At 38.0% G+C, this 24337-nt stretch overlaps 1 protein-coding gene across 7 annotated transcripts in view; it reads left to right on the top strand.

The window, feature by feature from the left end:
* Positions 1 to 12282: 12282 nt before the first annotated feature.
* The window catches only part of fhod1 (formin homology 2 domain containing 1), an 86015-nt gene continuing 73960 nt past the window's right edge, over positions 12283 to 24337 (top strand). For 5 of the 7 annotated variants that reach the window (XM_055232532.1, XM_033991784.2, XM_055232530.1 and 2 more), the window contains exon 1: positions 12291 to 12540. In XM_055232532.1, the coding sequence (XP_055088507.1) occupies positions 12376 to 12540 (165 nt within the window). In that variant the 5' untranslated portion in view covers positions 12291 to 12375. Of the gene's footprint in view, positions 12541 to 24337 lie in introns of all 7 variants that reach the window. The other 2 variants (XM_055232533.1, XM_055232527.1) reach the window with 1 other exon arrangement.

Here is a 24337-nt window from a genome sequence, read left to right as displayed (position 1 = left end):
TCTCAAACAGAAAACACTCTGTTCCACCTTGTGATGTCATGTGGTAATACAGGAAGTGCTCCACTGTGTTTTTAAACTCCATACACCTTCAGTAGAATCATTTGGATGATTTAAGCCATAGAATTGCCAATCTCTATTGAACTAAAGGTTAAAGGAGCTGTTAACTTGAAAACTACCGATTCATGACATCACAAGGTGGAACAGAGCATTTTGAGCTTTGGAGATGTAGACAGATAATAAAATACTCAAACATGCATGAATGGCAAGGCAAGGCAAGTTTATTTGTATAGCACAATTCGTACACAAGGTAATTCAAAGTGCTTTACAGAATAAGAAAGGCATTAAAATCACACAAATCAAAACATAAATAATCACAAATAATCATCATAAAATTAACATTAAAAGAGAAGAGTGGAGAATAAAAACCTTTCAGTCGTATGCACAGCTAAACAGAACTGTTTTGAGCCTGGATTTAAACAGGCCTGTCTCACATCTTCAGGAAGACTGTTCCAAGTTTTAGCTGCATAAAACTTAAACGCCGATTCCCCATGGATGGAAAAAAAAACACAACTCCAGGCATGTTTTTGAGGAGGTAACAACATGTTAACATGGCTTAAAGCTCACGAGAGTCAATTTTGTGTGATAGAGGATCTTTAAGTAGTAGATTCATCGCTTGATGTTGTCTTAGTCCAGAACCCACTGTATGTCTTAGCAATGGTAATAATCTAGCCAGACCAGTCAGATCTCTGATGCAAAGCAGACCTGGGCCTGGTCTGGAATACCAGGTGCCACAGAGGGGCAGCAGTGGCAAGACTCAAGACTCAAGATTTATTTTATTTGTCTCCCTTAGGAGAATTTTTTCTTGGACCAATGGGCTGCTCACACCACAGTAAACAACAGAACCGTACACAGGGTGCAAAAATTGTTGTGTCCTTTAGGCAAAACATTTAACCCACATGGCCTAGTATGAATGTGATGTGCATGTGAGTGTTGGTGGTGGTCAGAGGGGCTCACTTCCATTAGCCTGTCCCAGGGCAGCTGTGGCTATAATAGTAGCTTACCATTCACAAAATGTCTGGCACTGAGAAAGTGGGCTGCAATCTGGGAGCGACTGGACACTTAAATCTGCCTTTTCACTGGTAGATACTGTTTACTCTGTGTACAGTTATTTTTATGTAAGATCCTGCAATGTTTTAGCTGGGTAGAGAAAAGAGAGAGAGAAGAGAGAGAGGGAGAAGAGAAAGAAAAGAGAGAGAGAGCAGAGAAAGAGAGAAAAAGAGAAAGAAAGAAAAGAGAGGAGAAGAGGATGCATTGAAACAGAGGCAGAGACAGAGGAGGACTTTCCAGCTGACGTAACAGACACTTGTACTGAGCTGCTTCCTCTGGTGATGAAACAGATGTACTCAGTTACATACTCTATGTCTGTGGTGACAGAGTGTGGGGTCTCCCTGTGTCAGAGAGGTTCATTGTGATGGAGGGGGTGGCAGAGTGGTTGGCAGTTACAGTAGCAGATGCAGGAAAAAAAATGTTTATTGGCCTTACATAGAGGTAGATCCATACTCTATAGATTGCCAATGATTTGTACTAAGATTTAGGTACACTTTCCCATCTGCAGATCTTGAGCTAGCCTAGATCAGGCCTACCTTAAGGGATTTTACCTATGGGAAACCCACCCAGACAAGATGAGAAACATATAAACTCTGCAGTGAAAGGCATGGGTAACCTGGGAATCGAACATGGAACCTGTGAGGTCAAAGTGCAAGACACTGCGCCCATAATCTGCTTGTAACAAAACCAATCAGTTATTATCATTTATTCTGTAAGGGTAATTAAAGCAGATATTAAAATTTTAAATTTAATTAAAAGAAACCACTAGATAGACCTACTGTGTGCCATAGACTGTACAAAGAAGTGAGTAAGTGAGTGTGTCGTCACCCACCGTGTTCGGCTCCAATCAAATGAAGTTCATCGAGGCTAACAATTACAGGGGTCAATTTGGAGGTTCTGACCAAGTATCATTGCAACCAAATCCGACTCGCTGGTTTAGCAGGCTTAGCAATGCTGTCAAACCTCTTGCTAATGCTAGCAGGAGCAACCTCAGGGGAAAGAAGGCGCCTGATTTGTTATTAATGTTAATTTCTTGATTTACTGACACAACAGTGAAATAAAAATACCAGGATCATGTAGAGTGGGTTAATACGAATATTTTAAGACCAAAATGACGAGCCTGACAGCAGCAGTTACAGAGAGAGAAGCCACAGTTTTTCAATAGAACATCAATTGGAGCCAGAGTTGCATGCCCAGGATCACTTCCAGTTTGGAACACAGTAGCTAGCGCATTAGCTATGTCCATTTATATATACAGTCTATGGTCAATACAAATTTCAATATCACAAAATATTTAAAAGAAAAGTTCAGAAAGTAATTTTAAAACACAAAAGAACAGCACTTTGTTTAGAGAATGTGGTCTTGTACTAACTCTAGTAGATCAGGACCATTCAAAACTTTTCAGCAACATTCCATTTTTGGTATTAGTTCTTTTCTGGATGTAACATTTTTTTGACAATCCTTCTATACCTGAATATTTGGTTCAGTGATTTCCTGTATTGTTTAAAAGAGCAGGTCAAAGGTCGCTGTTAGCACCTCACTATCTCACTGCACAGAGCTTAGCCAGCAACAGAAAAAGTGTCCCCAGATACAGGACTGAAGCGTGGCAGCCACTTCCTGGAGCTGCAACTGCCATTCAAATAGAAGATATTAAAACTTATTTGGTGCTTTCAAATTTGATCAGTGCCTTTTTTCTTCTGTCAAATTCATGTTGTGAGTACAGACATTTTAGATGCCCCTTGTACATATGGATGGTTGAGATTAGTAAAAGTGTTTGGGTTCATACTTTTGTAACGTTGATCTTGTCGGCATGTATGGTCGTTTACTTCTTCATGTCTGTTAGTCAGGTAAAGGTAAAAACATCTCACTTATAAGTTAAATATATTGGTTCATGCTTGGATGACTTGAGACAGCTCCAGACCAAAATCCTGGTTCAGATCTGTAGAGAGGTCCCTGAGAGGAGCCCCTGAAAGAAGTTCTTGAGAGGGGTCCCTAGGTGCTGCACTGTGGTGGTCCAGCTCATGACGGTTTGTCCTACAGAAGGATGGGTCATGTGTTTCCTGTTCCATTTCCCTTTCATCTTATCTCCAGGCACTCTTGTGGTCAAATTAAACTTTTACTTAATAGTAGTTCAAGTACTTCTCTGGTTGAAGGTCTGCCACCTGCTTTGTCTCATTGGAGATGTTATCGTTTTGTTCCATAATATGGCATTAAATCTATGTCCATGGAGACAAGTAAATGATCCCAGTACCCCAAGTCACATGTCAGATCTGTGGAGAGACAACACTGTTCACAGGAAGAATTCATGTTCATTCATCAAGAGCATTTTTTTAACTACAAAATCAGTGACTGAATAAAGGCAACATAGAAGTTTAATGCCATACTGTGAGTTATTTTAGACAACACCGTGTCCATGGAGACGACCACAGTGCTCCATAGTTCCATAGTGCACCTTTAAACTTGAGTATATCTCATGGCTGGAGTCTGTCCTCTGGGACTGGTGAGATTTACAGACTGAGCTCTGCCAAAACAAACAGCTGCAAACACTCTGTGAAGATCTGAGTTTGTGGAGACCAAAACAAAACAATCATCAAATCTGAGAATCATCAAATCTGAAAATCATCAAATCTGAAAATCATCAAATCAGTGCTGAGGGTCAAGAGTTTGTTTAACCAAACTCCACCAAAATGGCTGCCCCAAGCCCAAACATCTGAACACATTTAGTCATCTGACCCCATGTGACGATACTTTAAACTAAAAAGTAGATAAGCTGCATAGCTGAATAGTACTACTTCTACTGAATAGTACATTTTTACTACCTTCTACATTTTATATAGACACATATGAAGTTAGGTATATGGAATTATGCAAAGAAATAAAAAAAAAGAAATAAAAAACTCTACTAAATATTTTTCAACAAAGGAAAGGGTCATTACTTTGAGGATTTCAATATAAAATATGAAATCCATCTCCATGGACATGTTATTACTTTGCCTGGAACATTCCACTGTATGGCATTTAAGTTAATCATATATTGTTATTATTCCTATATCAACAATCCAATCAATACAAAACTGACCATAGAGACCAGCAGGTGACTGACCATTCATCAGAAAAGTTACAATGTGCTCCTTTAACTCATGTACAGGGCTATTTATGTTTTCCTTTCTAATCTGCATGTTCCCTCCAAATACTTTATTAACACATTTACACAGCCATGGTTAGCCAAATGTTTTCTAAAGACCAGAATCACACTCCAACATTATGCACAACACGGGCGAAATCACCAGTGTTTTGTAGTTCGAATCTCACCTCGGACGGGTGTTTTCGCAGTGCATTGTGGGGTGAGCGCTGCGCAGAGGCCGTAGCAGCGGTTGGACACGTTTGGAGCGGGTTCGATGGTTTATTTATGGAGTGATTGACGTCTCAAAGGAAACGCTCCGTGGTTCATCAAGTCTTAAAGAGACGGAGGGTTTCAGCACGTTTCATCATCAGCCTTTGGTTCTTACGCAATCACGCTGCAAGCTCCCGGTGCGCGTGTGTGGACAACTACTACCCCCTTGTGGTGAAAGTGAACTCTACTGCACGACAGACTCCATGTCAAATAAGCACTGTGTATTATGACTAGTGTAGTGTAAGTGTTAAAAGTCCGGTGGACTGCATTACCCATGATGCACCTGTTATTATTGTGGTTCCAGAAGGCCCGAGAGTTCAATGCACTTATTACGGTGTTACGGTGCGCTCTGTTGAGAAGGTGATTGGCTGCGGCCTTCCATCTCTACACGACCTGTACGTCTCCAGGACTCGGGGGCGAGCAGGTCATACAGCAGCTGACAATTCTCACCCTGGACATGGACTATTTGAGCCACTTCCCTCTGGCAAGAGGCTACAGTCCATTGGGACCAGAACTTCTCGTCATAAGAACAGTTTCTTCCCCTCTGCGGTTTGTCTCACGAACACTTTATAATATCTGCACAAAACTGGACACTTTATAATGCTGGTCACTTTAATAAGCATGTTTGCACTGTTGTTCTGATGCTGCTGTTGTATATATTTTCTACCTCTAAGTATTTTATTTTTAAGCATATCTTTTTTACTCTGTGCATGCCCTTATTTGTATTTGTATTTATTCAGTGTGTTTTTATGTTGCACTTTATCACCGCAGCAAGTTCCTAGTTTGTGAACTGTGTGCACATTCGATGGCAATAAAAGTCTTCTGATTCTGATTCTGGGGTTAGGAGGAGAGCCTCGTGTTGTTCGTAGGTCATCCTGTCTATTCTTGTGTGTTTGAGTACTGTGTGCGTTCATACGATGTAAGTATTGTTTGTAATTGGGTATGAATGTTGTATTTAGTCATTTTATTTACAAATGTGTATTTTTATCGTTCAATGTGCTCCAAGTGCAATTACCACGTAACAACGCTTCATTTGTGTCCATCCATTGTCCGTCCTATTGCAACAACTATTATACTCCCCTGCATCTTCCTGTAAATAGTGTATTTACACATTTTGTACAGTTTTGCCCATCTGTTCATTATTGCATTTCTCTTCATTTCATTGTATGGTGTATTGGTGTTTCTAGTGTTCTGATATATACCTTTGTCTTTTTTTTTTTCAGATAACCACAGACACTCACACACACACACACACACACACATAGACGGATACACAACCACAAAACTGCCTGTGTAATAATCATTCCCGATGTCACCTGCTCCCTCCTCCTAAATAAACATCTCTGAACCATACAAGTGGAGTTTGCTTGTTCCTTCTGACCGAGGACAACTCAAGTGAAGACGGATCAGTAATCAGTGCATGCCAGATGCACACAGTACCTTACTGTAGAATTTGTTATTTAAAAGTAGTAGCAGTGAATATGACTTAATGGACATGATATTGCTATGTTTATTCCACAAAATAAATCTTATTTTTGTCTTTCTCTGTGTAATGTTTTGGTTCAATAGACAACTAGCAGCTTATTTGAACATAAATATAGACAGACCAAAGGACTAGAGGAAATGAAGCTTCATGTGAACCATAGACTGTATAAAGAAGTAGACTAAGTGAGTGTGACATCACCCACAGCGTTCGGCTCTAGTCAAATGAAGCTCATCGAGTCTGGCGGTTATAGGGGCCAATTTGGAGCCAAGTTGCATATTAGGAAGTCCGACCAGTATCATAGCAACCAAAAAGCCAATTTGGAGCAAGGCTGTTGAAGGTAACGCCCACACACCGCTGGTTTAGCAGGAAGCAGGTGAAACACTGTCAATCAAACATGTTGCTAATACTAGTGGGAGCAGCTTCGGGGAAAGAAGGTGCCTAATTTGTCTGTTATTAACGCTCATATCTTGATTTAAGGAAACAATAGGATTTTTTTTTTTTTTTAAAGATCTTTAAATATGAACATTTTAAGACCAAAATGATGAGGCTCATAGCAGCAGTTACAGAAAGAGAGGTGATAATTTTTCAATGTCAGTCGATGGAGCCGGAAGCGTGCCATGCTCAATTCTTGTTTGGAATGCGGCGGCTAGCCATTGAAGTGTGACTGATGTATCTGATGAATCTAAACTTCTGTTGTAGAGCTCTGCATTGTGTTTAGTGTCTTCATTCATACTCAGTTCACATAATCATGATGTGGAGTAAATCGATCACAGTTTTTGGCCCTGAAAACATCTGGTCTGCAAAACTTATATCAGTAAATTACAGTGGTGGAAGTAAAAACAGTAAAGTACTGTACTTATCTGTACTTTACCCAAATGTAGATTTTAAAGTGGGTGGTTTCTACTTCACTACATTTGAGAGCGGGTATCTATACTTTCTCCTCCACTACAAGTTTTTTTTTTTTTTTTTATTATTGTCTGAGTCCTGCTTAAAAAGGCTTAAGGTTTATGTTTAACAAGTTCATAGTTAAAGTAAAGAAAAATATACAAATAAAACTGATTCAATTGTTTCTGTTGATCAAAATTCAGCACAAATCACTACATTTAAAGCTTTATAAGACCTCAAAATCAGCAAAAAAAAAAAACTTTTTACTATTTAAATACCTTTTTAAACAGGTACTTTAATACTTTTACTTTAAGTATATTTTTTCATGTGATACTTTTACTTGAGTATTTCTTTCCTCCAGTATTTGTACTTTTACTTAACAAAATTGAATACTTCTCCACCACTGGTAAACTATTAGGACACTAAATAAGTTATATTGATAATGACTGACTTCAGATTGTGGACCTATCCTGTGTGTTTGTCTCTTTGATGGACTATTTTTTACAGAATCCACAAAAACATTGTCTGAAACCACGAGCCAAGTTGGGACAACAGAGGCTCAGTGGTTAGAGCTCTCATACAACAGTCCAAATGTGGTATGAATGCGGTGAGTTGTGCTTGGGGGCTGAAGGTACAGATTGGCAGCCTCACTCACATAGTGTATACCCAGGAAAGCAGTGGGTACATAGGCCACCATCACCATCAACTGTGATGAATACTAACCCAAACCTAACATCTCAGAGTGGCTATTTGCAGGCTTGATGAAATACAAGTGTAAAATATTTATTACTATTCTATGCTCTTAGGATAGATGGACAGTCCCCATTCTCTCAAACAGGAACATCAGGTTAAGGGTGGAGATGTTCATGACTGGTCTGGAGCCCTTTCCCTATCCATGGGTTTGAGACTGATGAAAAATTAGGACCCTTGTCATAGCGACTAACAATTAAATAAAAAAATAATAATTAAAAAAATAGGCGTACTGTACATGATTGGAATTTCTCAAAATGTTGCATATCTGGAAACTGAAACCAAATGAAAGGTGTACCGTTACTTTGTCTTGTTCTAACCCTGGTTTAGACCTGGTCAGATTTTTTTTTAGCTTTCTACCATGTTAAAACATTGTTCCTTCATCAAAAACATGCCCGAAGAGGTTTTAGATGTCATCCATGCATGTTTAAGTAGTTCAGTGATCTCTGCCTTCTTACGGTTAGCTGTAAGATTCTGTGCAAGGCTCCGCCCACAAGCTTACATCACCCATGCTGCCACCTGACAATTCTATGTAAATATATACAAACATATGAAATAAAACTGTACACAGTAACTTGACAAAGCTGATGATGTGCAGTAGTTTCAGAGATGCACGCTGATTGTGTTGTGATGGCGCACTGAAGGGTGAATGACTTAGCACAGAGAGCAAAGAGGGGGCAAAGTCAGATTGTCAAAAAATGAAAGTGAAATTTATAAAACATGTTAATATGTTGTTTTCAGTGACTACAGCATTTTCCAAAACAATCAAAGGTGACATGGTGATCTAAATATGTTAATTGTTAGCTGTTAATACCCCATCGAAGTAAACTCCCCCTCTTTAATACTCTAAAGAAGTCTCACACTCCCTCTTTAATACCCCATAGAAGTGTCATAGCCCGTCTTTAATACCCCATAGAAGTAAAAATTGATTGATTTAACCTAAAGCCTAATATATTCCATTAACTCAGCTTAAAAGGTAAATATGATTACACCTGGATGTTTTACTGATTTTCCATGTTTTAAATCAGACATTTTAAACATGATCGGCCATAGTGGAATATAACTTAAGTAGTGGATACTTTGTATTTTTACTTCACTCCATTTGAGAGCAGGTATCCATACCTTCTACTCCATTACATTTTTGAACTGGACTGAAAAGTAAAAAGTAGTAGTTTGAGACCTAATTTGAGCAAACAAAAATATACAAATAAAAACAGCTAGAAAAGCAAACAAACCATTGATTCAGTTGTTTCTTTTTAACAAAAATCTAAAAATCTGTGCAAATCTTTATCAAAATCACTATATTTAAAGCCAGGTACTTTAATACTTTTACTTAAGTCGATTTTTTCATGTGATACTTTTACTTTTACTATTTTATTTTTTGTATGTGTACTTTTACTTAAGTAACAAAATTGAGTGTTGCCTATTCTGGCAACACCGTCTATCTCCGCTCCTTGGACTGCTTCCTCCACCCTGTGTCCTGAATCGACTGGGCTAACTGCTTGAGACAGAGCCCCCATTCTGAATCTCTACCCACCCTCTACATCTATCTATATCATCAATAAATCTTTACCGTATACCATTGTTGCGATGTGGTCCTTGCTAGTTAATATCATTTTGGTTACAAAATATTGGCATAGTTGTTTTATTTTTTTAAGGGTTACTGCTGATTATTTAAAACAAACTTGAATGTTCCTCTCATGTCTATAGTATTATTTTTTCCAAATTGGACTATATGAGCAAAAGTATACTTTTTATAAAAATGTATTGTGAAAAGTTGTTTTGAATGTATTACCCACAAGCTTTGGTGTCTTTGTATTTGGTCTATGTATATAGGCTTCAAGCTTTATTTAAAATATTTAAAAAAGACTTTGTTCTGTATCCAAGAGTATTTTTATGGTCATTTTCATATCAAATAATGGTGTTTTGAAAAGTTACAAGGAACTCTCAGATGCACATAATTTGAGCAAACATGACCTTTTTAGATATTTTCTAAAAGGGTGCAGGGCTTGCCTCGTGGTTGTTTCCAGCCTGCCGCCTTTGGGTCAAACTGAAGGATGGCTCTCGTGGGATGGTCAGCAGGAAGGCGGAGGACATGGCCAAACCAGTGGGTGCGGCGTTGTGCAGCTAGGCAGGATGCTCTGGGCTGGAGCGTGCGAGCTCTGAGCCCCTGGTTGGAAACTCGCTGGGGCCACCTGATATTTTCGATGGTGCGGAGAGCTCTGCTATCAAAGCCGTCTACTTTGGCAGCCAGAGTCTTGTTCAGGGGCCATGTCTCCGAACCATACAGCAGGATGGAAAGTACGGCGGAATTATATATCCAGAGCTTTGTCGTGCGTGAGATGGTGGAGTGTGGAATAACTATAAGATATGCCTTTATTAGTCCCACAGTGGAAATTACAGATATATACTTTGTATTGTTTGTGTAGCTTTCCCTGGATGCTCTGTATTTATGGTCTGCTGTTTTATTTTGTTTCAAAATACTTCTAAAAAACAAACAAAAAAAAACAAAAAAAAACAACAACTTATATCTCACCAAATGTGTTTTAGGATCCAAAAACATTCCTGCAGTGTGACCTGTCAGATCTACTGGCGCACTTGAGAGGAAGCCCTGGTCCAAATAGAGATCTGAGCTAACACAAGGTGAGAGGGCCTTCAGTCTGTGTGATCTGCTGTTCCTTTCAAGTACAGTCTAATCACACAGTTCCTTGGGCACACCCACATCCCAACCTCTCACCAGCTGCAGTATTTAAGCCTGGATGTTTTCTCCATTAACTTTAAATGGAGAAAACATTTAAAGCCGGGTACTTTAATACTTTTACTTCAGTAGATTTTTTCATGTGATGCTTTTACTTTTACTATTATTATTATTATTATTATTATTATTATTATTATTATTATTATTATTATTATTATTATTATAAATTGTTGGGTATCTGTACTTTTACTTAAGTAACTCCCAGCACTGATGATGGGACTGACATAACAGCCAGAGCATCACTTGCACTGCAGTTGTCCCACCACTATAGGTCACTGCTGACTCAAATTGCTCTGGCTGTCTCACTGTTTCCTCTCTTAAGCCAGCCTGTCATCATCTTGTCTTTGACTCACTGCCATACTAACTACTTTCCCATGGAGTGCTTAAACAGCTCATCAAATGTAATAACATAAACCCCATAAATGTACAACATATTAACCTAGTATGTTTTAATAGGCCTGGCAAACTGGGAGGTTCAGATACGTTTTCAGATTATATTGTGTTGTATTTTACCATAAAATATCCCAAAACTAAAATAAACGAACATTAAACCTGGTCATTTCTTGGCCATTACTGAGACTGAAGTACGCACTGTATGATAGCACAGTCAGAATCTGCATTTGAACAATAATCACCACCACTTTTTCAATACTATTCCAATACCTTTTTCATTGCTACATAATTTCTTGTAGTGTAAAAAAATAAAAATAAATAAAATAATAATAAATAAATAAAATAATAACAATACTAATACTAATACTAATACTAATACTAATACTAATACTACTACTACTACTACTACTACTACTACTACTACTACTACTAATAATAATAATAATAATAATAATAATAAAGTCGTCCATCCCGATCGATGGATCAACAAATTGCACGTATCTGCTTCGCTGATTTGGTAAGCGGTAGGAGCGGTTGTAGTAAATATATGTGTCGCTTTTAGTTTCCACCGCTGATTCACTGCGGTAGCTCGTGTCGCGTCGTCTAAACTTTTCCCGTGGACTCGTGGATCTGACCCTGGACCAACTCAAGCCTCTCTCCGTTTGTTCCGTCCGTACGTCTCTCACCTGACGTCACCGTGAGTCTCGGGAGATCAAGTCGAAGGAGATGAAACCGGAAGTGAGCATAAAGCACTCACAAAATAAAGACAGAGGTTTTGGGTTCTAATTTAGGAAGAGGTAAGTTAACTTCATTACATCAGAGCTAAAATGTAAGAGGTCTGACTGAGATAAATAGCCTTATCTTTCCTATCATAGAATGTTTAATTTAAATTAATAATTTTCGGGATTTGGTTGTCTTTTCATCTTTTCTATTAGGTTAATATGTGTTAATGTCAAAAGGTACAAAATGTCTTACTTGCATATATCTGAAAAACAATTATTCCTAGTGAGGATCAGGCACAAGTTGCTTAACAAAGCACAATGTAACTTCTCTTCTGGTGGAATTTCTTGCCATGGAGATGATATGGCTTTTTTCTGGAATGTTCCGCAACATAGCATCAAACTATCTTGAAATTTTGAAATTACAGATTTTTTTTAGTTCTTAAAATACATACAATCACACATCAATACATAGATCTGGCCTGTAATTTTACCCAGTGCTTGTCTCTACAGTGATAAATAGGTTAATGCCATACTGTGGCATATTCTCTACAATAAAGCAATGATATCTTTAAAGCCCATACTAGACTACAGTTTCTGAATTGGCTTATTACAATGAGCGAAGTATTTAAATTGACATGGACGGAATTCAAACCAAGATGAAATCCTCATCATATTCCATTTTAGAGTTTGACATTTTATTTTGAAAAGTCAAACCAGATGTGCTCATGTGTCTCCTCTCCAGCGTCAGTCTCTCAATTGGAGCCAGCAGACCGGGCAGAGCGGAGTTTGCTTCAGTAGAACCATTCTTGTTCCAGCGGCGGTGGCAAACACCGGGCTGTCGCCTCTCTTCACGCCGCTCTCAGGCAGCGCACACGCGGCCATGGCTCATATCACTTGCCGGGTGCAGTACTTGGAGGACTCGGACCCGTTCGTGTGCACAAACTTTCCGGAGCCCCGCAGACCTCCACTGGTGGATATCGAGCAGGACCTGCCTCTGAGTGAGCAGATCGCGGGGATACACAAGCTCCTCAACGCCCCCCTCAAGGTAGGACGACTCATCGCACCTGGCACCACCACCACATCTGCTCTGACATCTAAATCCGCCAAAAACAAAATGTTTCCCTCCACTGTTTACCTCAGTGATTGTTATACAAGGAGTTTTTGTTAGGTAAGGTAGGGCACAATGGAAGTGCCAGGAGTTATGTGTTGTGTTTAACAAAGTTTCTAGAGATATTAAAGCTGCACTATGTAACTTTTTTGGTGGAATGTCCACCACTTGCTTGTGACCTTAGTTATGTTATTGCTAGCTACGTTATTGCTATTTCTGTGATGTTCTGCTGCATCCATTTCTTTCATGTATTCATTTGTATGGGTTTTTGTCAAGACGTGGGACAGTCCCTGCTGTGCAAGTCAAGTCTTTGGGATCAAACCAAGTCAAGTCCCAAGTCAAAGCCAGGCAAGTCCAAGTCAAGTCCCATGCCAATAACAGGCATGGCTGAGTCAAATCCAAGTCAAGTCCCGAGTCAGGGCCCACAAGTCCATGTCGAGTCAAAGTCCTCCACTTTGAGCTTCAAGTCATTTCAAGTATTTAAATACCAACATACCAGCAGCTTATATTTTTGCAATTCATTAGCTTTTTAAACTAAGTTGTTCTACCTAAAAAAAAAAAAAAAAACTCATGCTAACCAACAGGGATGCAGAGGAATTATAGATACAGAATTGTAGATGTACTTCTTTTTCATTTTTACATGCCTCGACGAGAAATGAGTGTTAATCATTACTATCATAATTAAGACTTAAACTTATTTAAATCTTAATTAGTTATTTCTTCATGTTATCTGCATTGAAAGGGAGCAAAGGATCATGGTCTATGTACTTCCCTCTGTCTTCGAGCTACTGCTGCAGTCTGATGATATGATACAGCAGTATTTCAGTTATTATTATACCAGGAACGACATTTATTTTTACTGTGAGTGAGGTGACCACTCCACAGATCTGATCAGCAACTTTGCCTGGTGGAGTTACCTGCTTGTCTCTATGGCAATAGATTAAGTTATACTATGGAATATTTCCATAGGACCTGGGCTAAGACCTGGGCTAAGACCTGGGCTAAGACCTGGGCTAAGACCTGGGCTAAGACCTGGGCTAAGACCTGGGCTAAGACCTGGGCTAAGACCTGGGCTAAGACCTGGGCTAAGACCTGGGCTAAGACCTGGGCTAAGACCTGGGCTAAGACCTGGGCTAAGACCTGGGCTAAGACCTGGGCTAAGACCTGGGCTAAGACCTGGGCTAAGACCTGGGCTAAGACCTGGGCTAAGACCTGGGCTAAGACCTGGGCTAAGACCAAATCTGGACAACCTGGACTCAACCGGGACTCAACCGGGACTCAACCGGGACTCAACCGGGACTCAACCGGGACTCAACCGGGACTCAACCGGGACTCAACCGGGACTCAACCGGGACTACACAAGCCAGACTAAACACCATAAACTTGTAGTCCATCTTTTGTCCTGAAAACCTTCTATTCTCTCTGCTTCCTATGTTCGACTTTAATCTACAGGTGTGTCTTGTTTGAGTCTATTTATAGCAACAGGTCTGACAAGCTCCAATGCAAAGTGGTAATTTGCCTTGATAATTGGGGTTAAACAGTGATGCCAGGGTGAAGTTTGAAGAGCAGAAACACATTGACATAATGATAGGACCCTCTTCTGCTCTGTGGAAGAAATGCTTTTAACAACTCTGACTTCTATTTTAGAATTTGTGAGTTTGAGACATTGTATGAGGGGTAGGTTCTCAGTACCACAGTCTTAGTAACAGCCTTTTTTTTTATACAACTACAGAATGAAATTTTCAGTACAAAAGAGTTGTTTCTTTAATATTGCTATGTGATCTGACAACAGTTCAGATATTGATAAATACCATATTAAACCATATCAAATGTAGTGATTTTGATAAAGATTTGTGCTGAATTTGTTCAGCAGAAACAATTCAATTGATAGTTTTCCTAGCTATTTCTCTTTGTATATGTTTTTTGCTCAAATTATAAATGTGTTAAAAATAAACCCTCAGCCTTTGCAGCAGGTATTAAACTGTAATAAAAAAACAAAAAAACCCAAAACTTTTACTTTTCAGTCCAGTTCAAAAATGTAATGGAGTAGAAAGTACAGATACCTGCTTTCAAATGTAATGAAATAAAAGTAAAAAGTATCCACTTTATAATCTACTTAATTATACATTTTAAGTATCTGTAATTTACTTAAATGCAGTACTTTACTAGTTTTACTTTATTACATTCCACCACTACAATAGAGTAATGAATTTAATTTCCCAAACCTACAATTTACTTGTTTTGTTTGTTTGTTTTTTTTAACAGATGAATGTTTAACAATTTTTTTCAGTATAGTATTAGACAAGGGAGCATATTAAAATTGCATAATTAGAATGCCCCTTTTAATTATATTATATCAGTGAATTTCTGTTGGATTCACTTTCTTCCCTTGTGCAATATGGAAGCAGTGAGAGATGTTTTATGTCGATTTATAACTTCAACACGCCTTCAATTTCCCATCATGCATTTTGTTCAGTAACATGGATTGGGTCTTCAAAGTCTGTGATGCAATTTAAGGTTACAACATAGTGTCTTAAAGCTGTTTAGAAAAAAATGATTGTATTGGAAGATGCTGTTTAGGGCTGTAGTCGTTCAGTCGATTAACTGACTGAGTCTGAGTCCACCAAAGTCGCTGTTATTCGACTAATAATTTTATTTGGATGATGGGGATTTCTATGAGACAACAGCAAAAAGGTGGTGACTGATGCTGAAGATTTGGTATTTTTTGGTCTTTATGTGTAAAAAGTCAGGTTAAAGTCATGATTCATGTCTTTAATGTGTCCTTATATAGATACATTGTTTCTTAGTACTTTTTCTGCATAAACAGTAATTTCCCCCCTGCAGGTATAGTCTTGTGAGTGCAGTTTGGGTCAGAAACATGAGATATGTAATAGTTTTGAGAGCTTTTGCCACGCCCCCTTTTTAGTCGACCAGTCTTTAGTCAATCGAGAATTTCTTTTTTTTTTATTTTTGGTGAAGGTTCATTCTGTCTTCACTTAGAATGAGCCATTGTTTGTCATACAGGGGTGTTTGTTTACCTGGTTTATATGTTCCTTTACGTTCTGTAGCCTTCCTCAGAAGAGTCACGTGATGCTGTAGTGATGCTGTAGTGATGCTGTAGTCATGCTGTAGTGATGCTGCAGTGATGCTGCAGTGATGCTGCAGTGACAGTGTACTGATAGTGTAGCGAGGTTGTGGTGTAGTGATGCTGTAATGATGTAGTGATGGTGTGGTGGTAGTGTAGTGATGGTGTGGTGTAGTGATGCTGTAGTGTAGTGATGGTGTGGTGTAGTGGTGCTGTAGTGTTGGTGCAGTGATGTTGTAGTGATGGTGTAGTGACAGTGTAGTGACAGTGCATTGTAGTGATGGTGTAGTGCTGTGTCTTGTTGCCTGCTTTACTTCTTTTCTTTTCAGTAGTACTGTCTGACACTGTCTCCAGGACTGCATCCGTGTGTGATGAGGTGTATGCTCCCTCGTCTTGGTTTATGCTCCTTGGACCTCGTTTGGCCTCTCTGATCCTGTATTTGTTGCTTTCAGCATGAATGACCCTAGCATTGTGCCAGGTCATAATGAGGTTTTGTCTTGTGCAATGGTCAGATATGGCTGGTTTCAGATTTTCATCACGTGACGCTTCTGAGGAAGGATATAGGAAGTAGAACAAACATGTAAAGCAGGTAAACAGATGCTCCTGTCTGACAAAAGCAATCACTCATTCTAAAAATGTCCTTAGTCAATTACAGCCCTGCTGGTATCACTGGGTTTCAGATGACATCACAACATTTTATAGGCCAGTCATATTTAATATAGATGGGGGCAGATAAAATAAATGTAGTTAAAATGCAGTTTTTCATTATAATACAGTGAGTTCATGGGTATAGCCACTAATAGGAATGATTAGGTTCAACATTTGTAAATTTACCTTTTGGATATTTCATGGCAAAGTGCAATGTAGTCAATAGCGAAATCTGTCTCTTGGCTCCATCTGGGAGTAGGGATGAAACAATACACAGTAATACCGTTTATAGTGATAAAAAGTATTGACAATAATTGTTCATGGGACATTTTATATAATTGTGATAATTGCCAACAGAGATAATCTCCATTATATCACCAGCATGAGCAGAAAAAAGCTACTTCTCCATAATGTTCTCCACTAGATTGTAGTTTTAGTTATGTACAAGTCATTTAAATATCAAACCTATTCATAATATTGAAATTATAATTATTCATCATCACCAATATCTAAAAGTTGTATCTAACTTAACCAATGACTAAAATGATTCTTTTTTTTCTATGTCGCTCTTTTCTGATTCATAACTGTATACTTGTGTGTAGTACTCAGTCAGTCTGAGCTCCACCATGGTTCAATGTGACACTTCTAGGTTCAGTGTTACTCAGCTCCAGTGAGTCAATCGTTCAAACCAGATAATAAATGTATCAGCTTTTGAGAGGTCAAAGTACCTCGCCCTGAGCTACTGTGCACTCAGAGTTTTATTTCACTTTTTCTTTGTTTATAGAAGAGCTGCAAGATTAATCAAAATCAAATCACAAAGGCTGCAGTTTTTGAAGTATCAAGTTGTTTCCTCCGCAAACAAAATCTCCTGTTTTATTCTTCATACAAACTGCTTACCCCGTAGTTTAGATCTGTACAAACATGTTCTGAAATGTGATTCTTCTATTAGTCAGTTTATATTTCTGTTTTTTGTCAGTTCTTCTGGATACTTTTGAAATGTAATGTAAAATTCTGTTATTAAAACATAAATCACAATACTAATTGTAATCGCAATGCTTGTCAGAAAAATCACAGTTGGATATTCTCCCCAAATCGTTCCCTGTTTTATCATTTTACTATCTTCAGAAAACAAATATTTTTGTCTTAACTCATGAAAATTATTATCTATATCCACAAGTAAAAAGAAAGTTGGTTAGAACTGAGTTGTTGTCATACTGATATTGTTACTTAAGATCACATGGAGTAGGGCTGTCAAAAGTATGGAAAATCAGATACTTATTGAAAGTAGATACTCATTTGAGCACGTATCAATACTAAAAAAGTCACATTCACAAGGCAGAAATGAACCTTTTCCTGAATAGCTTTAGAATGATCTTGAGCTGTATTAGAACAAGTACAAAACCACACAGACTGGTATTAGAGATAGACTGATATCTTGGTTGTTCGATATATTTGGCCAATATTTGGCCTTTTTAGTGTATCAGCCATCAGCCTTAAATCTCCAGCACAGGCCAATATTTAGTATGGTTGATTTGCTGCCTAGAACATGCACACAAAGCTTTATATTAACATTTTAATACAAAGAACTATACAATACAACTGCACTAAATATGATACACTACTCTCTTAAAGGTTTTTGGGAAAAAAGGGCAGTGGGTGAGTTTGTAAAAAAATAAAATAAATTACATAATTTGAGAAAAATAATCAAAATCAGCCCAAAATATTAGCCTTAAAATATCAGCATTGCTTATTAGCCATCGGTTGCTCTGCATTCTAAATAATCTTATCGGCCATGAAAAAAGCATATCTGTAGATGTGTAACTAATATACGCCCATGGACCACTATGGAACCTACCTGGATGACTGAGGGATTACACACTTATAAGGCCACATGGGGATATAAATGAAAGTACTACTATTAAAGTGGAAAATCACATTCTATTGCCTATAATTTTTCATTGTTGTTGCAATCTGTAATCTGTATTGCATATTGAGCCTATTCCTTAGTATCAAAATTGTTTGAAAGTATAATGTCATGACAGTATGGGGGTGGGGAAGTGAAATGATTGAGCCTTTGCCTTAGTTTTGAGATGGATCGTCATGACAACAGAAAATGGTAAGAGTGCCATTGTTTCTTTTATTGACTCCATTGTGAGCTTTGTAATTATAATGCATTAGCACTTTATCAAGTGGTAATGGTATCTTAAGTGAGTTAAATGTGTTTGGAGTTGTTTTATGCTGTTGTAATCCATTTCCACAGGTTTGGCAAAATTCATCTTGCCCTAAGCCTTTGTAAAACACTTTTAAAAAACATTTTATTGCACAAAATTATTAAACTATAAAAACATCAACTTTGGCACTGATAACACATAATAGTAGTAGTAAGCACAGACTCTTTTACAGGCTCCCAGTGTTTGTTATTGTCCCTATGTGAGGTCTGGCTCTCTATTATATAAACCTATTAATACCCACAGCAGCCTTAGCCATGTTAAAGTCATGACTCATCTGAGGTATGAAGCCAGGCTGGTCCATAGCTTCACATTGGAGCTTTACCAGTGCACAGAACAGACTGCATTCCTCCTCATAGAGACACATAGACACACATTATAAACCTTGAAGTAAAAGGCTTTATGTGAAAAGGTTGCCACAGTCAAAGAGAGAGTTACTAGGAACTGAAGTCACGCCCTGAAGATGACACTCTTCTGACACCAATACAGCAAAAACAAGTCTGTGTGCTGCTAAAACTTATTTCTAAGGCTGTAGTCGGTGAAACAAATCGACTAAGAACATGCCACATACCAAATTTTCAGCTAACTCACTCACTCCTCCTTTCTGCTGTTGTATAAATCCTGATACTAATACACATTTGGGCCGGCTGAGACTCCATCGACTAACGGCCTACAGCTCTATCTATTTGTAAAATGTAAAAATGCATTGAGTCATTTATGTTGTTTTTGTGATATAGGCTTGCTTAGAAGGGTTGGAGCTGAAATAACTGCACCAATCAAGTCCCCACCTGTGAGTCAGTGTGGCCTTATCTTCTTATCAAGGTTATTGTGGGATATTAACACATTCCTTTACTTGGGTTTAAAAGTGATAAATATTTATGCCATAACAATCAACAATTCCAAAGAAAATCTGAATGGTCAAAACTTGTCAAAATGGCACATGGCAGCGTTCTAGATTTATATCACCATGTTAGCCCCCCACTCCCTAAATTACTCAAACATGCATGGATGGCATCAGGAATGTTTTTGATGAGGGACTGACATTATAACATGATAGAAAGCTAAAAGAATATTTAGCTTTAAGTAAGTTCACTGAGAGCTTAATCATGTAGTGGCTGTAGTTGTACGAGTTACGTCATCCAGTGAGAGTAGGTGTCTTCAGTGTTGTCAGATCATGTAAACATCAGCTTGTATCTGTGACAGGTGTATTATCACCGCTCTCCTCCCTCTGCTCCTCACAACTCAACACATAATCTTTATATGACACACCTCCTCCTGGGTCTCTCTGCCCACCAAGTTTCATATCACTTTTTTAAAACATTTTTAATAATATATACCTGGATTGAGTTTAAATCACATCTTATTAAACTAAACCTGTTACGGCATTTAAGATTGCTTCATGCGTGCCCAGTTCATCTACAGGTCAAGACTATTTCTTTGTATTTTTAATAGGGTTGTCAAAAGTATCAAATATCTGATCAGTACGACAATTAGAATCGAAACTAGATATCAGTACTAAAAAAGACAGATTCACGGGACAGAAATGAACCTTTCCTGAATAGCTTTAGAATGATCTTGAACTGTATCCAAGACCATACAGACTAGTATACACCCATGGACCACTATGGAACGTACCTGGACCACTGACAGATTACACGGATATAAGGCCACATGGACCAGTATAAAAACATAAATTTGATCCCCATTAAATGAAAACACCATTCTACATAGAAAGTGGAAGCATGTTTCTGTGGATTTTCACTTGCCGTGCCAGTGAGTCTTAAGAAACAGTGACTATGTAAAATGAGTTTTGTTGGTCTAAATTTCTGTTGTATGAGAGGAAGGAAAGCCTTATCTGAGCTGCTGTTAGTATTACATCCGTCCATCAGTTTATCTGCCGCTTACAGACCCCACCCTGTTCCTCTGCCATCCCCAGGGAGAAGCCACCACAACTGGGTTAGAACAGCCAGCGATGGGCATAGGTATGGTAACACATTTGGAAGCTCGATATATTGCTAAAGATAAATATTGTGCTAAACAATAATATTGAAACTACCTTATGTCACTAATTAAGATGTAAATCATGCAAGATAATCCCAATAAACTGTTTTTAAAAAGACTGTTTCATTAAAAGACACGAGCTGCAACAAATTTTGTATAATTATTTACATTGTAGATTCTTACTGAAGACATCAAAACTCTCAATAAAACATGTAGAATGTAGCGAACATAAAATAAACTCAGAATAACTCCAGTCTTGTTTTAGAAAATGTTTAAAATGGCCTTATCCTTTGCTTTAATGACTGCTTTGCACTTTGATAATTTCTTGATTCTGACCCACAGCTGTGAAGTGAAAACCATAGTAGAAAATAGTAAAGATAAAGAAAAAGAAAGCACTGATGGAGAATCCGTGTCCACACTTTTGACTGGTGGTGTATATCAATCATATATATATATATATATATATATATTCTATGCTCATCTCGTCTGAGTGTGTCTGTGTCATTCCCACTGTGAATCAGTGAATCCGCACATCTTTTTAAACTCTAAACATGGGAATGGATGCGCAATAGAGCTACAAGAGACAGTATGTATGACATAGTCACAATGATACTAATATTATATCTTCAAAGTATACATTAGACTTTTGATAAAATTTTGTATAGGCTGAAAAAAATCCATATCTGACCATCTTTTTAAAAGAGCTGCCATAGAAGAGACATGTAGGGATATTATGGTGGTTTTAAGTAGACATTTTAGAGTGGAGGTAGCAGTAGGGCATAGTGTCATTGTGCCTTGGGGCAAGACACCTCACCCACCATGCCTCCAGTTTGTATGCACTGGTGAATAAAAGTGTGTGTGCAGGTTTAGATCTGTTTTTTGTATTCTTAATACATTTGTGTTTGATTTGTATTAGAGTGAAACAATCAACTGCAGATTTCTTCAATGTTGTTATGTTGTTCCCTAATCAAAAACATGCCTGAAGAGACTTTAGATGTCATCCATGCATGTTTGAGTAATCTAGTGATCTCTCCTGGACCCTGATATAAAAATAATACACTATAACTTCACAAACCTGATGCGATGCGACACTTTCATTAGCAAAGTGCACGCCAATTGTGTTGCGCTCTGAAGGGAGAGTGAGTTAACGTGAAGAGCAAAGGGAGGGGGAAAAGGGAGTGTCACAACCGAAAATGAAACTTGTTAAATATGTTAATATATTATTTTTGGTGAATATAGCATTTTCAAAACAATAAAAGGTAACATGGTGATATAAATATGTTATGTGTTACAGTTAATACCCATAAAAGTAAAATACCCCTCCTCAATAAAGTGGATTGATCAATACCCCATAGAGGTAAAATACACCCTCATTAATACTTAATAGAAGTAAAATACTTCCTCTTTAATTCCCTATAGGTGTAAAATACTCCCTCTTTAATACCCCATAGAAGAAAAATACTCTCTCTTTAATACCCTATAGAAGTAATTCATATCACCCTCTTTAATACTCCACAGAAGTAAAATACCCTGTCTTTAGACACTGGTGCTGTTCACTAGATGAAGACACATGGGATAGTGTATATTTATGTAAAAGGTGCTGACTTTAGAGAGGCCTGTGCTCTGTCACTGCTGAGGTTTGGGACATAATGGGAGTAATGAGGCTCAGTGGAGGAATGCGTCTCACTGGGATCAGCTCTTATCATATCATGGACTTCAAATGACTCACAACATCCACCTCTATTGGGTTTATTGACTGTGTTTAAACATGCATTATTTCAACCTTAATTTTCAAAATAAGTAATTGTTCAAAACTGCGCCAAGTGAAGAGGGGCTATCCACTCTCCCATGAAAAGAAATGCTTATGTAGTTATTTAGTTATAACATGTAAACTAAGGCTGTGTCCGAATGTCCCCCCTAGTCCCTGTGACTCTGGGTCTGGGTGAAAAAAGTCTAAAGGCCTCCTGATTGAGGATTATGAGATCCTCATAATCAGGATCAACAGTGTGATAAACCAACGCTTCTATCTGCTTCATTCAGTCATTTTGTGTCCAGTTAAAGACCTGTCGCTGTCCTCTGTTGTTTTATCTAGGCTTCACATGTAGCTTAGATTCAATCCAGATCAGGCCAGCCCTTGGGCAAGACACCTCATCCATCTGGCCATCTTGAAGCATACATTGATGGCATGTTGTTATTGGGTAATGCTGACTGTTTTGCTGCTGTGGCTTGTAAACAGTATCCTCCATGTAAACTATGAAGCAAGAGCATGACACATTTCAGCCACGGCTCTGTGTTCAGGAATGATCAACTAATCACAAACTACAACAACTTCATTTTAACCCTCTCCAAATACTGAAATTTTCATTAACAAATTGCTTCAAAAACCTTCCAGAAGAAAACACATTTTTAATTCAAATTCATACCATGTCCAAGACCCATATTACTCTATTTTTTGTCTATGTTCTGACGTTGTTTCATCATCAGAAACATACCTGTTGTTTTACTTCATTCACACATTTTTAGCACACAAACCCTGCATATTTAGGTTCTTCTCTCAAACTGAAACACTCTGTTCCATCTTGTGATGTCATGTGGTAATGCAGGATACACTGTGTTTTCTATACACCTTCACTACAATCATTTGGATGATTTCAGTCCTGGAATCAAGTCTCTACTAAAGTAAAGGTAAAAGGAGCTGTCAACTTGAGCATATCACAAGGTGTAACATAGCATTTTGAGCTTTGGAGATGTAAATGGACTAATAATAAAGGGTTACTCAAACGTGTGAATGAAACACAACTCCAGGTATGTTTTTGAGGAGGTAACAACATTATAGCATGACTTAAAGCTCAGAAAAGTCCATTTTGTGTGATCTAGGACCTTTAAACCCCATGTATTGTTCTTGTTGTGACAGATCGTTTCTCAGTTATTTTCTGTAATTCTTTTTTTTTTCATTTTATTTAATGGATAAAACATGTTCAAACACATGCTTACTAAATATGGTAAGATATAAAACACCACTTTGTCTGTCTTTTTTATGACTAAAAAACATGCATTATTACCATAATTAGAGTAACCTTTTGATGTCACCTGTTTATCCCCATGGATATGGTTATGTTTAATGCCATAATGTGGAACATTTAAGGCAAAGCACTGAAATGTACATGGAGATGAGTGAGTGCTTAAATCCTCCACCAGAAAAGGTACATAGTGCCAATCTCTCTCTTTAAAATGGAACTGTAAATGTAGATACAAATACTACAGGGTACATCATAAGCTACAAATAAAGATAATAAAAAAAAAAAAAATCGAAATTAAATAGTGCTAAAATAGGGCTATTGTGTTAATTGGCACAATGAATGAAGTGTGTTGTTTATGTTCAAGAATTGAATATTGAAACAGATGTATTCTTATTTTAGTGAGACCAAAAAAAGGAAAATCAGTATATTTTTGTGATATTGCCTAGCCCTGCTTGAGTTATTTGCTCCATTACTTTTCATTATCAAAGTAAGTAAGAGTATTTTGTGAGTCTGGCCCTCTTCAGCCATGTCAAAAATTTTACTTTCTCTTCTGTGTTTGTCTCTGAGTTGAGCCTAAATCCAGGCTGGTTTGTGTTTATATTGTCTCGGAGCCCATTGTTGTTAGATGAGATATTTGTGAACCTCCCTTGGAGCAGTGAGTGACATGTCCTGTCATTACACAACCAAAAACACTGAGTTTGAGCCGAGCTGGAACCACAGATATTCAGACAGACTCAAGAAAACGCAGAGTG

The sequence above is a fragment of the Periophthalmus magnuspinnatus genome, chromosome 3 (assembly GCF_009829125.3).
Source record: "Periophthalmus magnuspinnatus isolate fPerMag1 chromosome 3, fPerMag1.2.pri, whole genome shotgun sequence".
Taxonomy (NCBI): Eukaryota; Metazoa; Chordata; class Actinopteri; order Gobiiformes; family Gobiidae; genus Periophthalmus; species Periophthalmus magnuspinnatus.
Note: the sequence above shows the minus strand (reverse complement) of the source record. Positions and strands in the feature narration are given on the sequence as shown.